This window comes from Schistocerca serialis, chromosome 8 (genome assembly GCF_023864345.2).
Source record: "Schistocerca serialis cubense isolate TAMUIC-IGC-003099 chromosome 8, iqSchSeri2.2, whole genome shotgun sequence".
In the NCBI taxonomy this organism is placed as follows: domain Eukaryota; kingdom Metazoa; phylum Arthropoda; class Insecta; order Orthoptera; family Acrididae; genus Schistocerca; species Schistocerca serialis.
In genome coordinates, this window is record NC_064645.1 from 141,167,875 (window position 1) to 141,189,709 (window position 21,835).

Genomic DNA, 21,835 nt, shown 5'->3' on the forward strand with positions numbered 1-21,835 from the left:
AGGCAATATGTCCCTCTAAGACACCTCAGTTCGGCATCCACCCTCAGTCCACCCACGCACATTTTTTGAGCGCTATAAAAATCTACCTTCAGGGACTTCGACACCTATTCAGTGAGCGTGCCACACGTCTGCTGCTGTGCCTGAGTGTAGGAGTGTAGGCGGTACCACATGAGGGTCATCGAAGGTACAAGACGCTAGCGTGACCAGTTCTAGGTTACTGTCCCAGTATAACTTATATGGGAATTATTGGAAGAAACACGATGTTGTTGAGTGAATGTAGAGAACCTTTATCGAAGAAGACCGTACGAACGTACTGCTAACATGTTACATTTCTCAGCCAAATCTTACAGTGAAGTCAGAAGGACACAGAGTAAATCCATTAGAATTTCAAGTCTCGGGAAAGAAGATGAATCACTGCACTTGTGGTTACTACGGTATTTGATTGGAAGCTTGTTGTGTTTTGGGAAACTGAAGGTACGGTCATCTGACCGAAGTGTAGCAGGTCAGTGGGTGCAGTTAGCTGCCTCTGATTATTTGAAGGCGATGAGAAAACGTAGCGGACAGGCATTGACAATAGTGTGCCGGTAAATGTGCCATTCATAATGTAATAACCCTTCCCCAAGTTAATTGCAATGATGTCCTAATTCTCTCTTTATGAATGTGTACTGTACTGGGCGACTGTGCAGATAAAAAAATGAAAAAAAAAAGAACAAAAATATTATGAATGTTTGCGAAGCTAATTGCAGGACTTTTCCTAAGAATAATCTTGAAGATTCTCTGAAAATAATAATAATAATTATTATTATTATTGTATCTCCAGCCATACAGATTCACTGGAGAAAGAATTCTTCTTCTGAATCTCGTCGATGTCGATCCCGGTACTCCACAGCTCAGGCGATCGACGATTTAGTATTGATGCAGGGTGTATACGACCCGGGACAACCGGGAAATCCGGGAAAAACCCGGGAATTTTTTCGTCCGGGAGAAAACCGGGAAAAACCCGGGAATTTTTCGGAATTCCGGGAATTTTTCACTGTTTTAGCTTTCGGTTAAATTTTTGTGATTTTGACTGCAGAATTGATCTCTAGCAAAGAATGTTATTGTATCCTGCTACTGGAGAATGATACTGCAGCAGTAAAATATAAACGAGAGGGAAAAAAATAAAACTTTAGTGGCAAAGGAAATGTGCAATTTACAACAACAAAACACCGTGCACACACAAGCGTATGCAAATAGCAAAAATATGTCAAAGGCCGTAGGGTGCAGACTGTAATTTTTCGTAACAATAAACTGCTTGTTATGAGCTTGACGTCACAACTGTTCACATTAGGTTCGTTTGACCAGTTGCCAGCGGTCTGTTGCGCATGCGCATTTGGCTCGCGTATAAGCAGTACCTTCTCCCGCTTCCCTACTTGAAGTTTGGCTGTTAGCTGTATCGGTAGTAGCAGCAAGCAGCCAGATGCAAACGAGAAAAATTTTGCTCGCGCGCTCTAGCTGCCAGATTCGCGCTTGCACAGAGTTGTCTGAGTTGCAGTGGGGAGGGGGTTAGTCTCCATGTGACCCGTGTTTACGTTAAGTGATTTCGCTGCTTCTCTTCGTGTACAGCTCCCATGTCAAATGAAAACAAAACGGATTTCTGTGGCCGGAAGCTATCAAGTGAATTAAAATACATTCACATAATTATGGAGGGCAAAAATATATTATTAATTTCAGTTTTCTGATTTTATATAATTTCCAAGTTAGTAGCAGTCAAGCATTAATCGCCTTGCAGAACAATGAAGTTATTTTTGCAAGTTTGCTAAAGAAATTTGGCTTTATTAATCTTTCCGCTGAGGCAATCATTTTATTTGAAACCAAGTGTTTCATTCTACAGTATTGGCTAGTTCCAACTGTTCGCTGTATTTCAAGTGCACGTTATCATCTTCTGCCATGTATGGCATTATGCCCTAACAAAGAACCAAAAATGAGATCGTAGAGTACTGGTACTCCAAGAAAATTTACATCCCAAAAAACCACACTGAAAAGCTTAATATCAGATGGGACCTACTTCATTCTGAATCTGGAAAAAGCCAATTTGCACTTCCAAGCCGAATTATGCATTTTAGTATGGTTTACGAAATTCTAATGCTCTTTGGAGTATCCTCTGATGCCCTGTTTCTTTTATGGTGTAATGTAAGCTCTCTTAGTGCTTTATGCACACGAACATGCGGGCTTCCTACACCACGCTGCAGTTGCACACGCACAATAATGCCTGTTTTCTGGCGCTCTCCGGCAACTGGTAAATCGAACCTATTTTTAACAGCCTCCGGATAATACTGCGAACGGTGGTTAGAAAAGCGTTACTTTTAAAGTAAATTTCTTTTTACGCAAGATGAAATATGTCACGTGTAAGAAAGTGGGACGGATATCTAAATCACAGAGCGTTCGAAACTGAACAGTTTGAGAACCAGCCACTTACAAGAATTTCGAGCCGAGACATTTACGTCATAATTTTAAATTTACTGGCACATTTGTGTGACGTATCTTAAAGCATAACACACGCAAAAAAAGATCAATATTACATGTGAAAGCTTAGCTTCTGTTGTAGCCTGTTTATCTTAGAGACCAATATTATATGTGAAAGCTTAGCTTATCTTGTAGATATACGGTACTGTTTACATTAATGTAAACCGTTAACTTTTCCTCTTGTGTGTTCGCGCTATGCAACCAGTGATCTTGCTATTGGCTGACTATAACACGTGTCCTAAGCTCTGAATAGCTGCTGTCATCGGCTGGCGAGATCTCGTGGCTTGAGACATGACTCGCTTACAAAAGGACATCGCAACCTCGGTTTCAACGCTCCGGAAACTAACGCACTGTGTTTGGTGCAATTCGAATTTATACTTTCGTAATACGAAAATATGTAGCGTATGTTACTGCAGATCAAAGGTCTTTCGAAAACTTCTCCCCTTTTTTTTAAATTAAAAGTCTCTCCTAAACCTTTTCTGACCCGTCTTTTCTTCTTCTTCTTTTTTTTTCTCTCCCCGGGAAGTTCTACGCGATTGTATCAAACGTTAACCATTCAAAGGATTGATAAGTTTTACAGTTCCGAGGGAAAATCTACGGGAAAACCTACTGTCACTTAGCACGGAAAAAGTGTATTTTGGCCCGGGAAAAAGCATATTTTTTAAACGGGATATCCGGGAGAAATCCGGGAATAATCCGGGAATTTTTTTTCCTTGTCCCCGTATACACCCTGTGATGGTTCTGCACAGTCTCAAAGAAAAACGGGAGGGGAACAAAATTGGCAGCAGATCCTTAATCGTCGTAGCGAGAATGAATCCATGTCCGGGCTGTTGATGTTCCTTTGGAGAAAAGACGGCAATGTCGCTGGTTTTGATCCGTGTTATTATAAATTCGATGCAGGCTCTTGAAATTATTTTCGCCACAGGATGTAAATCTTGCTGATAAAACTTAAACATATATAATGTCCAATATGAAGTGTCGAGTTTTTAAAAGAATGAATTACATTTTCATGTTTTGTTGTCTTTGACGGTGATTATATTCGCCGTTTATTCATCAAGATGAGCTCTTTCGAATTAAATGGTTTTTTAATCCTTCCACCTTTTCTATATAGACACCAAACATTAAAATTACAATTCTGATTCCAGTGGCAGACTATCCCATTCATATAACAATACATACGTCTCTCCACTCCTGCTGGGAAGATAATACAAAACAAAAAACATTAGAAATTACATCCAAGTCGGCTAACAAAGCCAGAGATACAATGTACAACAGTCTCTTTTTAGCACCACTGCTGCTACTCGCAGCCACTAAATCTTTGAATGTCAGTATTACCGTCGTAGTTTATAAAATGTATGCCGACGCGCCACCGCCACACCTTCATCTGCCCATGTTAGGCAAAATTTTTCTGCCTCACTCATGTAGCACTATCACCGTCAGAGGGTGGTACGGGACTACAAGTCCTACCGCCACACCTCCAAAGTGAATTCCAGTGACGCAGTCACTGCCCAGTGGAAATTTACTGCCTCACCAACACAGATAGACCGGCGATGCTGTATTGTAACATATCACCCCGGACTACAAGTCCATCAAAAAAAAAAAAAAAAAAATGTATGCCAATGAACAGATATTTTAGTCTGTCGAGATCTGACTTAAAAACCGGTCATGCATTAAATTTCAAAACATATGTGAAATTAACCGCGTTGACACTTTCACCAATTTCGCACACGCGTCGGAAGACAGAGGATACAATGAAATATCAAATTCTTTCGACGTAATACCACAGTAAGCACATTAGAGAAAAAAATTATTCACTATCAGGAGGTATCACGAAGCTCACGTCGATGCATGCCTACACCATCAACAACCGTTCTTGATAATGCTCCCAACGATTCTGTTATTGTTGACAAGACGTGTGCAATGGCAAAGCGAAAGAAACGGTGATCCGCTCCAGTGACAAAACGTCAAAGTAACTGATAAGAAAGGGTGGAACTAATATCTCCATAAACTACAATTCCCCGTATACGAAATCGACGAGCGGGCAGAAACATACGGCCATACTGTCATTAGGCTATCACTTCGTCATCCCCATTTGAACTCAATAGAATTGATGTGGAGCCAAATAAAAGGTTACGTTGCGAGCAAGTGCGAATAGTACCCGTGCTCTGAGGGTTCCGTGCAAACTTAATTTTGTGTACAGTGTGACTCGAACTTCGAATTACAGACTTCTAGGGTTGCAGAGGGGACTTATTAGATGAAGTTTCGATAAGGACACCATGTCTGGGAAAGATGTAAAATCGGTTCATCAAATCACTTTCAAGTCCCCCGCTTCACGTCACGGCACGCACACGGCGGCGACACTGAACTGTGACCTGTAAGTTGCAGGAGCACGTGGCTAGGCGGCATTTCGAGTATTTGTCCTCGGGCTCTCTTCTACGTGACGAAGGACGCCCTCTTCAAAGTCGAGAGTGCAGCACGTCCGTGGAGCACCAGAGCCAACCCTCCTAGTTGCGAACGTAGCAACTACTTGTAGCTGTTGTTGAACTCGGAAGGTGTTACGTGACGTGATAATTACAACAGGGAGAGACGACTGCGCCCTCTTCTAGCTTATATGCTTACCGTGATGTGGGAGATTTGAAAGTGATCCGATCTTCATATTTATTTTATTTTTAAACGGTACATTTGCGGACATGTGTTCCGTATCAAAACTTAATCTACTAGCACCCTTCTACAACACCTACAAGCCTTTAATAGGAATTCTGTATCATTGTTAGTTCACATATGGCTCTGCTAAGCGAATTTGCGACTATCAAAATACATGAGATAAATGGCTTCATCTTTTGACTGCAGGGATCGAGAAGCTTAAATGTTTTACATCGCCATCGATTTTAGTATTTGACGTAAATTTGAACCTGATACGTCTACGCACTATTGAAAAAAAGGGATCTAACCAGACGGACAGACGCACGGACAACAAAATGATCCTATAAGGATTCCATTTTTACCGATTGAGTTACGGAACTTAAAAACAGGTGTATTACACTGCCTTGAGTCGAGGCACTGAGTCATCTCCGAAGACTGGAAGAACAGCGCATCATAGAAACGGCGTGGCAGAATGAAGCTGTGTGAAATATAAATCGTTATATGAAGCTACGCCTTATTAAATAACGCCAAGAATTGTGTTAATTCAAGCATATGTGGTAGCTATGAGAGTAATATCAGTGGAGTTTAAGGTGCACTGTCGAAAGTACGGTGTGTCTTATTCAAGTACCTGCATAGCAAAAGTATTGCTTCGTCAACATTGACTGGTAATATGAAGGCTGTTATCAGGAAGTGAGCCGGCCGCGGTGGTCTCGCGCTTCTAGGCGCGCTGTCCGGAACCGCGCGACTGCTACGGTCGCAGGTTCGAATCCTGCCTCGGGCATGGATGTGTGTGATGTCCTTAGGTTAGTTAGGTTTAAGTAGTTCTAAGTTCTAGGGGACTGATGACCACAGCTGTTAAGTCCCATAGTGCTCAGAGCCATTTGAACCATTTTTATCAGCAAGTGAATCCTGAAGAACTTCATGTCAAAATCTAAGGCTTAAACGCACAAAAGAATTCCCTTCAACTGTTTGCATTGTAGCTGTTGGAATACTGAGGTAGTATATTTTTTTATCGTTATTCTCTTTATCGTTTCCTCACCTCGATTAACAGGCTTAATTTTTTGTCGTGTTATTTTAAAACCTCTAGATCTGTTTCTTGTAAAGCACCATGCGTCACATTTAACTTCTTTTATCTCGTGTTAGAGAGTTACAACAGAATACCATTTCGAAGCACATGAAAATATGAAGTACTAACCTTATACCCGCGGTTTTGGCCTCGCACGGACGTATCACAAACATTTCACGTCCATCTAATATATTTTACATATAGTTATACACGTGTTCGACATGATGTGTAGCGAAGTTTGCCCTGCAGTTTCGTCTGCTAACATTCTGACACTATTCCTTCTCCTTCGCACCCAGGGGTATCTTACTTCATAACATTTTTATAAAAATAACGACTCAGGTCCGTAATAAATCTGCATGAAATTGCTCCACGTGTTCCAGACTTGTCATCTCTTTTCAATGTTTGTGAAGTAAAATGTCCTGAACTGTGTGTCGTAAAATGTATAATTTTACAGGTACTTTCAGTGGTATGAGTGGACACTGACTGTGAAATGCGTTGCGAATAGAGTTAGTAGTAAAAAAATAATAAATTAAAACGCCATGCGTGATGCGGCAGTTTCTCACGCACTTATATCTTTGACGTTATATCTCCTCAACTGTGCGTCATACAGCGATACAATTTCGCAGGCATATTCAGTGGTATAAGTGATACTGTCTGCAAAGCATGTTGTGAACAAAGTTGTTAGTGGAGAAGTAATAAATTATAAAGTCATGCCTGATGAGGCAGTTTTATTGCACGAACAGCGAGAATGTAGTAAGCGATTATCTTTTTTCCTTTTATCATTTTGCGGAGGGTGTCAGCGAGAAAAAGTTTTTTGAAGGTTTGAAATTATGTGTGAAGTTTGTTGCAAGTCACTAAGTGCTTTCATTCTCAAATACTGCATGAATATATTCCAGACAATTGTGCACTGTGCGTTGTGCTTCTTTTAGTCTCACCCCCACCCCTATGAGAGGTACTACTTTCTAAAGTAGCCTACATCCTTCCTCAGAGAGCAAGCTGTCTCCATACTAAATTTCATCAGTATTCGTTCTGCAGTTTAATCGTGAACACGTGACAGACAGAGTCACTTCCGCAGTTATAATGTTAGCATAAATTCTCAAGATTTCGTCGCATAATGTTTTCACCTAAATTCGATGACAAAATGGTTCACCGCACATCCAAAACTCGATAAAGTCGCTAGGAGATACTTTTTCATAAAATTTCTGTATAGTGTTTTCAAAATTTTCTGCCGCAAATAAAGATAAAAATAGAAAAAAATAACATAGTACAGCTCATACGGAAGACACAGGTGCCAGTTATAGCTTTGCATATTAAATCGTTTGCGGGTTTGAGCGAGTTGAATGAAATTTTCACGTGTGCTCCGTTCGGGACGTGGCAACTCCGGTCCGTGCCACCACGTGGTCCTGCTACCGAAGCGTCAGTTCCAAAGTAAATACTGTAAGTTTGAAAACGAACTCCCTAGTTTTAATGTGTCCTAGAATCTGTACAAAGTGACATCCACTATTCTAGTTTGCAGTGTTCGATTCATCAACTCTCAAAGTGTGGCTCCCCTGCAGTTGGCAGGTCTGGTTGACCTTGAGACGGCACCAGTGCTGTTTTTTTCTTGTGTTCCCCTCAGTTCAGTCCAGGCGTATGTGCAGTGCAGTGCAGAGCAACTCAGCAACAATGTGTACCCGCAACAGAAAGCGCAGTGTGTTATTTGGCTTGTGAAAACTGAGTCAGTCATAATAGTGCAGCAGCCGCGCGGGATTAGCCGAGCGGTCTGAGGCGCTGCAGTCGTGGACTGTGCGGCTGGTCGCGGCGGAGGTTCGAGTCCTCCCTCGGGCATGGGTGTGTGTGTTCGTCCTTACGATAATTTAGGTTAAGTAGTGTGTAAGCTTAGGAACTGACGACCGTAGCAATTAAGTCCCATAAGATTTCGCACACATTTGAACACATAATAGTGGAACGCAATTTCAGACGTCAGTATGGTGGTGAACCACCTACAGCGAAAACTGTCATTGGCTAAAGACTTTCAAGGAAACTGGTAGTGTTTTAAAAGCCAAATTACCAGGTATACGAGAATTTCTGAATATGATGTTGAACAGATAGACGTAGTCTAGACGTAGCCTAAAGGTACTGTGTATGATGTTGTGCGTTAAAAAGTTGCCCACCTACAAATTGCCACTGTTACGTGAAATAAAACGTACGGAAAAAATCGAAAGGTATTTGCTGTTGACTTTCTACACAGAATTGTTGACGATGTCAATTTTTTTTAAAAAAACTTCCACTTCTCTGATGAGGCTACATTTCATGTCAGTGGAACAGTTAATTGTCGTAACTGTAGAATTTGGGGGACAGAGCATCCACATGAAGTTATTTAGCATCAACGTGACTCCCCAAAATTAATGTCTGGTGCGGTTTGATGGAATATCATGTGACTGGTCCTTTCATTTTTGTAGAAAAACCAATAAAAAGGGACGTTTACTGTGACCATATTGACAGAGTACGATACTGAGGCGGAAAAGGGGCTTGTGTTTTTCCAACAAGATGGCGCCCCAACTCATTACAGTAACCATGTCCATGCGGCTCTAGAGACTCACTTTCGAGGTAGGTGGATAGCCAGGGCTGGCCCAATACCTTGGCCACCACGAAACTCAGACGTAACCCAACTGGATCTTTTCTTTTGGGGCCACATAAAAAATTTTGTGTACAGTGAAAGTATCAGAGACATCAATCATTTACGGGAAAGAATCTTCGCAGCGGTTGGGACACTTACACCTGCAGTGTTGGTGAATACATGCCGAGAAGTGGAATATGGTGTCGACGTGTGAAGGGCAACAAATGGATCCCACGTTGACGACTACTAACATTAAACAAAACTTGAAGGAATTTTCTTTCATGATATGTACTCATTGATGTGATTTTTCATTAATTTCCCCATTAAATTTATACTTAAAACTAGGAAGTTCTTTTTCAAACACCCTGTACCTTTTTAGCGACAGTCAACAGGTGAGATATATCGTATAAATGCATGATTAGTTTCGTATTTATTCCGACCGGTTTCGGCATAATATATAATATGTGAGAGCTTTTTTATTTTTATTTTTCTCTGGATGATGGTTTAATACCAAAACCGTTCGGGATAAACACAAAATTAAAAACTAGCACTGTTTCATTCATTTTATACAAATCCCAAATTAAATTTGAACGGGCTGTAATAGTGCTTGCGACCTGTTGCTCTGTTCAGTTTCATTTAGAATCTTGAGTAGCAGCGTTTCAAAATGATCGCTGCTTTAGGTGACCAAGTGCTTTTGGTTATTACCCAGCTACGATTACCCTGGCGGGAAATGCTTGAAAAGTATTCGATCGCTCTGGCCGAGAATTTGACTTCTCCCTTTCGTGGGACTAGTCCCATCTCAAATCTCCCGCGCTTACGGTACGTGTTCAGTGTCCGTCTCGAGAGATGGCTGCGACATAAATGGCTTACACGTGATAGAAACGGCGAGCTTGTTAACTGAACGCGTGGGTCTGTATCGAAAAATCGAAGCTGCTGTCACGGAGTGACGGGGAAAGCGCTTGCCGGAGGCCGATTTAGATAACTTATCTTTCCCTTGTGCTACACCGTTTCTCTTCTAACCATGCTCATTAAGTATGAGCCAAATTCCACTTTCTTTTTCATTTTCCACTTCTTAAACATATGTTTACAAAGTTGTACTGCTCGGACAATGGGGCTTGACTGCATGATAAACGGATTGACTAAGGAAGTATACAAAATTCGTGACACAGGCCTCAAGACTTACTCAAAAGACCATTCTCATACCTTTACCTAAAAAGTGCAACGTTAAAGAATGCAGGACAATTGCTTTTTTTAATAGCAATGTTACAAAGGCTACATCGAGAGTCATGCTAAGGAGAAACGAAAAGAAAATTGAGGAAAATACTGGATAATACCAGTTCAGGTCCAGAAAGTGTAAAGGAATAAGAGTTACTATAGATTGTCTGAGGATGATTGGGGAAAGCATGATAGAAATGAATAAGGTGATGTACGTTTGTTTTATGGGTAGAGTCAACTGGAGTATACTACTGAGAATTTTAAAAGATGTGAGTACAGACTAAGTGGTGAACATAAAGCAAAAAGAGACAGAGTAGGGAATAAGACGACAGTCGGGGTGGAAGGCAGTGAGGCTGATTGGCACAGAAGCTATTCAAGTATATGGAGAAGAACTGAGAGGAAAAGCCATAGAGGATGCAAGAGGCATTGCTATTGGAGGATAAAGGATAAAGACTACGCAAATGTGTTGGTGGAATCAGGAAAGGAGCTACAGAAGAAGTTGAAGAGTATTGAACAGAAGGTGTCTGAAATGCAAATAATTATATGAAGGACAAAAGTGATGAGAATAAGCGAGAAGCAAGTTTTAGTAACATATTCTTAGATGGAAAAATATAGAAGAAGTAATATCCTTCCTGTACCTGGAAAGCTTAATGATGTGGAATGGAAGTTGTTCAGAACGCATAAGGAGGAGGATATCTCTGGGAAAGAGAGCATTTCAAAAGAGGAAGCAGTTGCTAACATCTAGAAGAATTCCAATGGAGCTGAGGAAAAGATTTGCAAAAACTTATGTGTGAAGTGTTTTGTTACACAGCAGTGAAGCATGGACAGATGAAAAGAAAGAAGAGAGATGTTTAGAAAGTTTTCAAATGTGTCTGCGGAGAATAATGCTGAAAGTGAAGTGGATTGAGTGACTTAAGAATGAAAATGTGAAGAAGAAAATAGGGTAAGAAAGAAGATTATTGGAAGTGATCAGAAAGAGGAAAAAAATCTTGATTTTAACGTATACTGCTCAGAAACTGTCTACAAGAAATAATTATGGAGGCAATAGTGGAAGGAATGAGAGCAAAAGATAGAAAGGGAATTGGAGTGATGACCGACATTAGAAGAGGACGAACTTACAGACGGGTGAAGAAAGATGCTCAGTACACGACTTGTTGGGGAACCTCCAGTTGAAACGTGCCATAAGACGCATACACTGTAGCAGAAAGAAGAAGAATGACAACATTAAAGAAATATCGAGCCTACCTTTTGTCACGAGGTCCGTTTCAGAAACTTGTTTTCAAATCTAACAGAAAGGAAGTCGCGCTACTTTTTTAATGATGGATGTACCTCACAGCGCTCACATAATCGCTGAAGTGTGAGTCATAATGATCAGGCGTTCTGGATTACGTATCAGTGTAAATTTACACCACACATGCTTATTCTTGGCAAGAATCAAAGAAGGAAAAAGTATAAGTGATGGTTCGGTATTCTAATCATAGAATTCTGTTAGCACCACATTGGAAAGCTACTTCAGATGCTGACTGGTTTTTTACATTCACCCTCCTTGACAGTGGGGAGCAGTAGTAGCTCGCTTCGAAGGCGAGGCCGTCCGGGATCGACGAGAGCCGGTGTGCCGCCAAGCCTGGATGTGATTTCAGGCGGTTTCCCACATTCCATCAGGTGAACACCGGCCGGTACCCAAGTCCCGTGTCAGATACACACTACACAAACATTTATACAACGTTATCGTGCTTGAACATGACATCCACACTAGACACAGACATATGGGGTACACTTGTTCCTTTCTTGGGAGACTAGTGATGACGGGAAGGACATCTAGTTACCAAACGCCACAGACTGCCGAAACGAATATATAAAAATGCCGGCCCCGTAGAGAAACTGGAAAATAAATAAATAAAGGAAAGAAGTTGGATTTTCGTGTTTTGCTGATTGAGAAGCAAATTATATTTATTTGTTGTAAAATTGGAGTGTAGCTTCAGTACCAAATAAACAAATTAGGTACACTTGCTATGGGAATGTGATTAAAATACATTAAAAATGCTTTTACTTTCATAGATATTCCGTTTTTGGTCACAGTCAGATTGAGTGCAGTTATCGCAGCCGACCGTGGTAGCCGTGCGGTTCTAGGCGATTCAGTCCGGAACCGCGTGACTGCTACGGTCGCGGTTCGAATCCTGCCTCGGGCATGGATGTGTGTGATGTCCCTAGGTCAGTTAGGTTTAAGTAGTTCTAACTTCTAGGGGACTGATGACCTCAGATGTTAAGTGTCATAGTGCTCAGAGCCATTTGAACCGTTTTGAGCAGTTATCGCATACAGAATTTATCTGAAACAGCTTTCTATCACGGAATAAGATTAAAAAGAAAGCAGCAATATATCGATTGTGCTAATGAAGATCTCAGTGTTGGGGTATTCGTTATTACTGTGAGACAAACAGAAACATTACCAAGGAGCGATCGTGTAGGCGCCGCGCCCATTACCTGGTGATTTCTCTGCGCTATGAAGCAAAAGCAGATTCTCTCAATATTGGCAGCTGAGGGCATGGCAGCGAGCAGCTCGAACCGAGTTCCCCCAAAATGTGATCTCTCACGAAATTCTGTAGTATACTTCTCTGAACAGAAGTTATGATGTGCATTTAGTCTGTCTTCCGAGGTTTAGTGACACAAAATTTTTTTGTCTCTCTTTATTAATGTTCATGAAATAGACAGCATTTTGTGAGGTTTTACTCAACGACACAAGAAAAATACGTCGTAAGTTGCTACGAAAAGTATGGCGGAAACCTGCAAGGACTGGAGAACGCTGAACTCGCAGTGACAGACGTGCCGAATGAGCAGAACATATCATCATCATACTTGAAGTGCGGGCGGGCGTTATCTTGCCGAAATTTCAGCCCAGGATGGCTTGGCGTGAACGGCAACAAAACAGAGTGTATAAAATTGTCGACGTAGCTCGGTATTGTGAGGGTGCAGCGGATGACAACCAAATAGCACCCCAGACCATCACTCCCAGTTGTCGGGTCGTACTGCGGGCGAAAGTCTAGTTGGTATACCTTCGCTGACTGGAGTGATTCCAGACACGTCTTCGGCCCGGAACCTCATTGACTGGAGTAGAATTGTCTTCAGTCATGAGTCATGGTTCGAAATGAGACTCGATCACCAGCGAAGGAGACGCCGTGGACAGCGGTGGAGTACTAGCCCGACTGTCGCCCGCCATACGGACCGACAACCAGGAGCGATTGTCTGGGGTGCCATTTTAATTCGTAGCAGGACCCCTTTGGTTGTGATCCACGGTACTCTTACAGCAGTCTATTACGTCGACGGTATTCTTCTCCGCCTTTTGTTGCCCTTCATGGCAAGTTATCCTGAGCTTAATTTCAGCCAGACTGTGTCGGCCCGCACGAGGCGAGAGTTTCTACTGCTTCTCTTCTTGCTTGCTAATCCGTTCCTCGGCCTGCAAGGTCGCTGGATCTCTGCCCAATTGAGAAGGTTTGCAGCATTACGGGAGGTTTAATGCGCCAATTGGACAGTATTTGGCACGATATCTCTCAGGAGGACGTCCAACAATTCTACCATTCAATGCTACGTAGAATAACTGCCATCATAAGGGCCGGCTGTGGAACAGCGTATTACTGACTTGCCTATTTTGTGAATTTTGTGAACTCTTACTCTTGAATAAATCATCCAATTTTTCTGAAATCGTGATCACTCGTTAGTTTGTACGTGTAAATCACATCTACCGATTTCCGTCCCATTCGGATAATTCCTTCGTGGAGCCTCATTTTTTTCTTATTAGAGTGTCTGTTGGAATTCGAAAGAATAAACAACTGCCCTAGCTAGAAAACTTGAAAACCTTATATCACCCTGAAGAAAATGTTACGACGGACAGCTCACTTTTTTCATTTGTTCACAGACACTCTTTAATACACTAATTCGTCAATAAAATTTCAAACACTGCGCCTCTTTGTACTACCTGTTTTTGAGAATACAGAACGATAAATCAGTATAGTTCTGTTCTGGTACAGCCAAAAGCCGTCAATTCATTTCGAAAACAAGGCAACGGTTGAGTTTTTTACAGCACATTGTTCATCTCCTTTATTGTAATACACCTGCTGGCTGAAGAAATTTCCCCATCATATTCCGTTTCCATTCTTCGTGACCTTCTTCGCATGCAATGCCGGCTGTCAGCTCAGATGTTCTTTTCTAGCCAGTAATGTGAAACGTAATTTAACGCACAGATCAATAAAAAAGAATTTCCCCGTTTTTCACCCTTATTCTGGCACTCAGCAAGAGATCTTTTTTTTATATGCCATCATTCGTTTTAAATTTTAAACTAACATTTTAGAAGGAGTAATATGCGGCGGATATAACTGGAACATCACATACACAATAAAAACTAGGGTCCTAAGATGGATCCTTGCGGGACACCACATGAATTTATTTCTCAGTCAGACAGTGACAGGGCTCTTTCCCGCTGATACTGTCGGTTTCCTACTTTTCTACATTTATTTCTTTGTGTTTAATTCATAGGTGGGTAATGACCTCTCTCTCTCTCTCTCTCTCTCTCTCTCTCTCTCTCTCTCTCCCTCCCTCCCTCCCTCCCTCTCTCTCCCGCTCCCCCCCCCCCAAATCTCTCTCCCTCTCTCTCTCTTTCTTTTTGTTTTTTCTTACATGAATAAGTCGTGAAGTGCCTAGTGACTGTAATATTCTAATTTACTTGAAGGGATGTTATGATTATGCAGTCAGACGCTTTTGACTTATCACAGAATATTCCATTAACCTATAATATAGGAAACTGTGACCTATATACGAGGTGTGGCTAGAAAAAAACCGGACTAGTACTGGTGAAACAATAAAACGAATGCAATAAGGCTGAAAGTCGCGTGGCCTGTCACGTGACTCTCGCTCCGCCTACTGCTCGAGTTTCATCTGCCTCCTGCACTCAGACTGCCCGTGGCGTCTGTTTTAAGTAGTTGACGTTTTGTCTGTGCGTCGGAAAATGTTGAGTGTACAGAAAGAACAGCGTGTTAACATCAAATTTTGTTTCAAACTAGGAAAATCTGCAAGTGAAACGTTTGTAATGTTACAACAAGTGTACGGCGATGATTGTTTATCGCGAACACAAGTGTTTGAGTGGTTTAAACGATTTAAAGATGGCCGCGAAGACACCAGTGATGACACTCGCACTGGCAGACCGTTGTCAGCAAAAACTGATGCAAACATTGAAAAAATCGGTAAACTTGTTCGACAAGATCGCCGTTTAACAATCAGAGCAGTGTCTGAGTTAACAGGAGTTGACAAGGAAAGTGTTTGGCAAATTCTTCATGAAAGTTTCAACATGAACAAAGTGTGTTCAAAAATGGTTCCAAAGTGTCTCACAATTGAACAGAAGGAACGCCGAAGAATGATTTGTTCTGACATCCTGGAAAACATTGAAAGTGATCCCACCTTCTTACAAAATGTTATTACTTGCGATGAATCGTGGTTTTTTACTTACGATCCCGAAACTAAACGCCAATCGATGCATTGGAAAACTCCTGGTTCTCCACGACAAAAAAAGGCACGAATGTCAAAATCGAAATTCAAGGCAGTGATGATTGTTTTTTTTGACATCAAAGGGATTGTGCACATTGATTGGGTACCAGAGGGACAAACAGTGAATCAGCATTACTACATTAGCGTCCTGGCTACCCTACGTGAGCGAGTGCGGAAAAAACGGAACGATTTGTGGAGAAAAAAGTCATGGATCCTTCACCAAGACAATGCCCCAGCTCACAGTGCGTTGTCAGTGAAGACGTTTTTGGCAAAACACAACATTCCCATCTTAGATCATCCACCCTACTCACCTGATTTGGCCCCCTGTGACTTTTTTCTTTTCCCTAAAGTCAAGTCAGCTTTGAAAGGAACTAGATTTGAGACTGTTGAAGCAGTAAAAGAAAAAGCGACGGAAGTAATGTATGGACTTACCGAAAATGATCTGCAGCATTGCTATGAACAGTGGAAAATTCGCATGGAGCGGTGTAGAGACCGAGGAGGAGAGTACATTGAAGGAGATAACATGAAATTGTAAATAATTGTAAATAAATGTTTTTTCGAGCATCAGTCCGGTTTTTTTCTAGCCGCACCTCGTAATTGTCATACAAAATCGCAAAATTTGTCTCTGTTTTTGAAGTAGAAAGGTTAACTGTTAGAAACAAATGTTAATGTTTGAGACTATAATCTGCTTTAAAATGGCACTGTATTTCATTTTTGAAAGCTACAGATGAAGACTAGAAAAAAAACAGTGCATCGTTTTTTGAACTGAAATTCTTAAATGTGGTACAGCTGCTCCAAGATATGATACAAACGTGATGTTGTTATATACACTGAAAATAGAAACTTGAGCTCTTAAAAATGAGATAGAGAACACGCAAAACGATACATATGTACAATTGACATTTTATGGCATGACATGCATATCAGAGCGAACCACAGGAATTTCTTTGTTTTCCGTATTTTCAGTACTATAAAGTGAACAATGGGTTAGGAACTCTTAACAATCATACTTAACAATAAGATATATCGAAAAGAGAACCATTGTCCTTTTTTTTCATGAACTTCAACAGGACTGTTAAACACAAAGCAGATTCCTCGTTTTATATTTACCATCCCAGTGGCAGCATGGGGAATATTGGCAATTTACCTCATATCACTGTTATTAATAAGACAAATGTACTTTTCATTTACTTTAAAAACTTTCTTGTCCATAGATTCTAGATCTATAACTTTGGGATCATTATTTAGTAGTTTTGTGCAAACATATCTCGTATGAATTCCTCCTTCCTCCTCGAAATTTATCTAAGATATAATCCCCTACACCTGCATGTGCAGACTTTACAATAGGATCTGGATTCTCCAAAGAAATTGACATCGTCCATGGTGTTGTCACTCTTCAAAGAGATGTCGGAATCACAACCAGTCTCTTCATTTTCCTTTATTTTTGACTACTTGGAACAGCTTTGGTCACAGGCATAGATTTCTGGCCGTCCTACGTTTGGCCTACTCCCTTTTTCTTTGGAGGCTTTTCTTCTTCAGCAAGCGGATTACCTCTGCATGTCTGGTGGATGAGTCGTAGGCGTTAGCGCACCAATTTTAGGATTAAACTGCATTAAGGGTTATATGTATGGTTTAATAATTATCTCCATACAATGAATGTGAGAATAATGAATAATTCAGTAAAAAGACCGCAATGTTGTGTGCATGTAACGCAAATTTGGTAGGTACATAGTCAAATGGTTCAAATGGCTCTGAGCACTATGCGACCTAACTTCTGAGGTCATCAGTCGCCTAGAACTTAGAACTAATTAAACCGAACTAACCTAAGGACATCACACACATCCATGCCCGAGGCAGGATCGGAACCTGCGACCATAGCGGTCGCTCGGCTCCAGACTGTAGCGCCTAGAACCGCACGGCCACTCCGGCCGGCCTGGGTACATAGTCAATATTTGCTTGGATGTGGGCAATGTTCTAAGATCGTCTGTATATTTATTTTGAGTCCGAAAGCGCTCTCTGTCAGAACTGATTTTTACCTCCAAAGTGAAATTTCTAATGGAAAAACGGCTAACTGTTTCTAAACAATGGCCGCATAACTGTATCAGTTTTGTGACACCTTACCCCTTGTGGTTTAGAAGGATTAACAATATCCATTCACATAATTGAACCACATCCACGGGCAGTGAATTCACAACATTCAGAGCAGATGCAGAATATCTTTCGATCTAATCTAAATTTAGCGAGCGTGGAGGACATCAGCGGGGACTGGAGGATAGATAGTTGGCGCTAGGTGGGAATGTGGGTCTGCCGGGGATCGTTGATGATGGTGATGATGATGTTTGGTTTGTGTCATCAGCGCCCGTACAAAGTCCCAATTTTTGCACAGTCCAATTTTTACACAATTCAGTCCAGCCGCTGTCACGAATGATGAGGACAACACAGACACCCTGTCCCCGGGCAGAGAAAATCCCCAACCCGGCTGGGAATCGAACCCGGGACCTCGAGGTAGCAACGCTAGCCACTAGACCACGAGCTGCAGACCCGGGGAGCGTGCCGAGATAGTCTGTGCATTTGCGATAAACACTGCGTCTGGATGGGGCATTGGTTAACACAGCTGCCTAGTAAGCGGAGATGCTGGGTTCGAGCCCCGATCCTGTACATATTTTCATTCGTCCACGTCGATTCTGCATAAAGACCCGATGCAGCTGCTATCATCAGCTCCTTCCCTTCCCTTTCTCCCCCTCCACCTTGAGTTTATGTAATATGCCTTAAGGTTTTCAGCTTTGTGGGTCGTGTACAAATGAAATTTACTTTTTTCCTGTTGTTTCGAGTTGTTGTCACGTGTTTCGTCACTTACACGTTCCGTGTAACTTGTTGCAGCTGAAGGCGCGAGCGGTGACGGCGTGGAGGCACGGAGGAGACCGTGGGGGCGAGCTGTCCGTCTTCTGCTGGTAGGCCGGCCACGACGACCAAGACGTCGACGACGACGACGACGACGACGCCGCCAGCGCTGCCAAGCGGCAGGGACCGTACAAACAAACTGTACAACACGGAAAAACAAATTATATATATATACACACACACAAAACACACACAAACACAAATATAAATAAATATATATATATATATATAATACAGGATATATACATGAAATATAATTCTAACATAATAGATAAAACACATGGACGTTTTTTTAAAAATAAATAAAATAAAATGGCTTGGTATTTTGAACGTGACAGAAAGTGTGTACGCGCTGAGGAAGAGATGAAGCATCTTCCTGTTTTGCGATGCGGTTGTGTGGTGCAATTCCAGCCTTTGTTTTATTTTTATTTTATTTTTTCCTCCCGCAAGAGCGCATTTTTTTGTTTAGAGAAGAGAGAGTTGTGGGCTGTTATCAGCCCGAAAGGATGGAGCAAATGGCCTTTCTTTTTCTGTTTTATGTTTAACGAGTTAATTCTTTAGTTATTAATGTGAAGCGACTTTGTACACGAGATGGGAAAAAAAAATTATGAGAGTGGGTAACGAACTAAGCTAGAGTGCGAAGAGATTTACGTTTAATGCTATTCTATGCAAATAAAAAAGGAAAAATGTTATAAATACTATTATCATTATATTATAATTATTATAATTATTGTGGTTATTATGATTATTGCTGTATTGAGTTACACGTTTTGAGCCTTAGTATACACGTAAACGAGCTAATGCTACTGCTTTTAGTTGGCAGCACTCAGCGTACTGGGCTGCGGGCTGACCTGTGTGATGGGGAAGGGTGGGGATTTTCTTTTGTGGGTAGGGTGGGGGGTGGGGGGGAGGGACTTGAGTTTTGTCTGGACTGCATCGCCGGCGTCCAACCGGCTAGATCTCATTGCCGTTCGTCGCATTGCGGGCGCGTCTTTCGTTTATTCGTTTATTTGTTTGTTTATGTTTTTCTGTTTACGTCTTGTGTGCGGCAGTTGTTTGTAGTTGCTACCACCGGCTTATATATAAATAAATTTCAGCTCTAGACGACTGGTGTGTTCCTGCCACATGACAGGGAGAGAGAGAGAGACACACACACACCAATGTCGCTGTGAATTTATTTCTCCGTGTGTAACTGATGTGAGTCAGAGGTAATTTTACGTGAATTTGCCGTTTGATTAGTACAACGTTACGTCTCCGAACTGCCGGGTCAGAAGTAAATTGCAGCCAAAGCTTCTGGAGATATAGGTCGTTCACTTCGAGGCATTTGTGTTGGGAACTGCATAAGTAACCTGTTGATTCCAATTCCAGAGGTCCTGAGATCGACCCACAGCGGGTCGTTAGTATTTCTTCCCTGCTCTCGTCCCCCTTTCTCCCCCCCCCCCCCCCCCCTCTCTCCTTCAGCAACGCTCTGTGAATATAACGTTTCGGCCGTGGCTTTTACTCCGCTTTTATCTGTTGAGATTGACTGGTCAGAGGAAGGCAAAGAAATTAGCTCTGTGCCTGATAAATTGCCACTATTGACGCCTGTATCACCGTACAGACTTTGTACCTTTTGCTTGCAATTACCACCTCGCTTGCAGCCATCTCTTGCTCAGCAAGGTGAACACGGAACACTGCTGTGTTTACATCGGTGAACGGGACAGACAAAGAGACAAAATAGAGCTTCTCTATTCTTATTTTTCTACAAACAGAATTTCGTTACTCGTTAAAGTTCTAGGGGCACTGAAATGATAGTGGCATACTCGTCCGACGTCAGTCGTTTGCCTGTATTCAGTCACAGAACAGTTTACGCGGTTCCGTGCCTGGTGTGAATTCCATTGCTTCTTTTTTTTTGCGAAATAATCTGCTTTGTATACCCTATGCGTATTTATTTTTTATTCACTCACTTTTCTCATTTTTTCGTATATCTCTCTCATGACATTTATTCGACTCGTCGCTGCCCACTTCTTTTTGTTCGGTGAAGCTCCCTAACTTGCTGCTGACATTTCCCGTTTGCCATATAATTCACCATTCCAAATCTTCTTTCTCCTCTTTACCCTTCCAATCTTTCCTTCGACGACTCTTCACTGCAGCCAAAATGTTTTCCTCATTCTCATCGCTTTTCTTCCCCTCTTCTGTTCTTCTCTATACCTAATTCTGTTAGCCTATTTTACTTTTAAACATTTCTATGCGCAACGTCCTTTAAAAAAATATTCAATTAGTTTTCCCATTTTTAAACCCTGAATATTTTTAATCAGCCTTCTTTCGCCCAAATAATTTATGCGATTGTGTTATTTTAATAACCGTAATTTCAGTTCTGTTGGGAAAAGAACAGAATGAAGTTTAAATGGAACCTCGATAGAGTATGCACACTATCGCAGAAATTTTTAATTGGTGAGACATTTTTGCATGACGTCAGCATGACGTACTTTGCCTATCCACCTTTGGGTTGTGCATCTTACTCCCACCTCGGTCAGCGTCGTGTCACTCCTTCCATAGTTCAACAGTTTCAGCGTTTTAAAGGCACTCCATGTCATCTGCTCCCTCTCCGCTTCTTTTCCCTTCACATCGTCACTAACCTATACGCGTGCACATTTCCTGTGATCAGCTCTTCTGCTGCGAGGTGACAATGTACATTAGTCTGACCTGTAATACAAGTGTATCTTAATATGTGCACAAACTAGTCAGTGCTACGATTGGGACTGTTGTTTGCTTTGTTGAGTGCATCATTGCCACTACGTCTCGCAATCCCAAAGGAGCCAATCACGGCTCGTGACCATGGAGTGGACGACTTCTCCGAAAGCTGGCTGTGGACGAGCAATTTGTGTTCTGACTCTGGTACTGTGTCGCGGTAAGACTATTCGTTTCGACATACAAGTGAATCAGGCTATCAGCCAGCGATTGAAGCTGTTACGTATGTGGACTTGTAAAAATAATAATAATGATAATAAATGTAGCGATTCATTGCTTTTTTGTTGTGTCATTATCCAGTACTTTTTTATGTAACATGATTATGTGGTTACGGTGCGGTACCTAATATCTTACGCTGGCATTGCGCTTGCGCGAGTATTTTTCTCTCGTTTAGTACAAAGTTGGAGGGTGTCAAGTTGCTTACTCTTTTTTTTTTCTTTTTTTTTTTGAACGCAGACTGATTATCTGTAAATAATCTTCCCAAGAAGTCTTTCTTTTTTTACGCTTTTTTTGTCGTCTTCAGCAATACCGGCGTGTGCTCTGGAAGGGGGAGGGCATGACCTAATAGGAAGTGTTAACTGACGGGGCATCCTCGTTCGTGAACTAGTATAGATTTTGCCAGGGCCGAGCCTCGCATTAATTGC

The 21,835-nt window shown here is 41.7% G+C and overlaps 1 protein-coding gene across 1 annotated transcript in view; it reads left to right on the forward strand.

Moving 5' to 3' along the window:
* Positions 1-19,319, forward strand: part of LOC126416749 (uncharacterized) — an 888,282-nt gene extending 868,963 nt beyond the window's left edge. Inside the window, exon 7 of the mRNA XM_050084588.1 lies at positions 18,441-19,319. Coding sequence (XP_049940545.1) covers positions 18,441-18,515 — 75 coding nt within the window. The 3' untranslated portion in view covers positions 18,516-19,319. The remainder of the gene's footprint in view (positions 1-18,440) is intronic.
* The last annotated feature ends 2,516 nt before the right edge of the window (positions 19,320-21,835 follow it).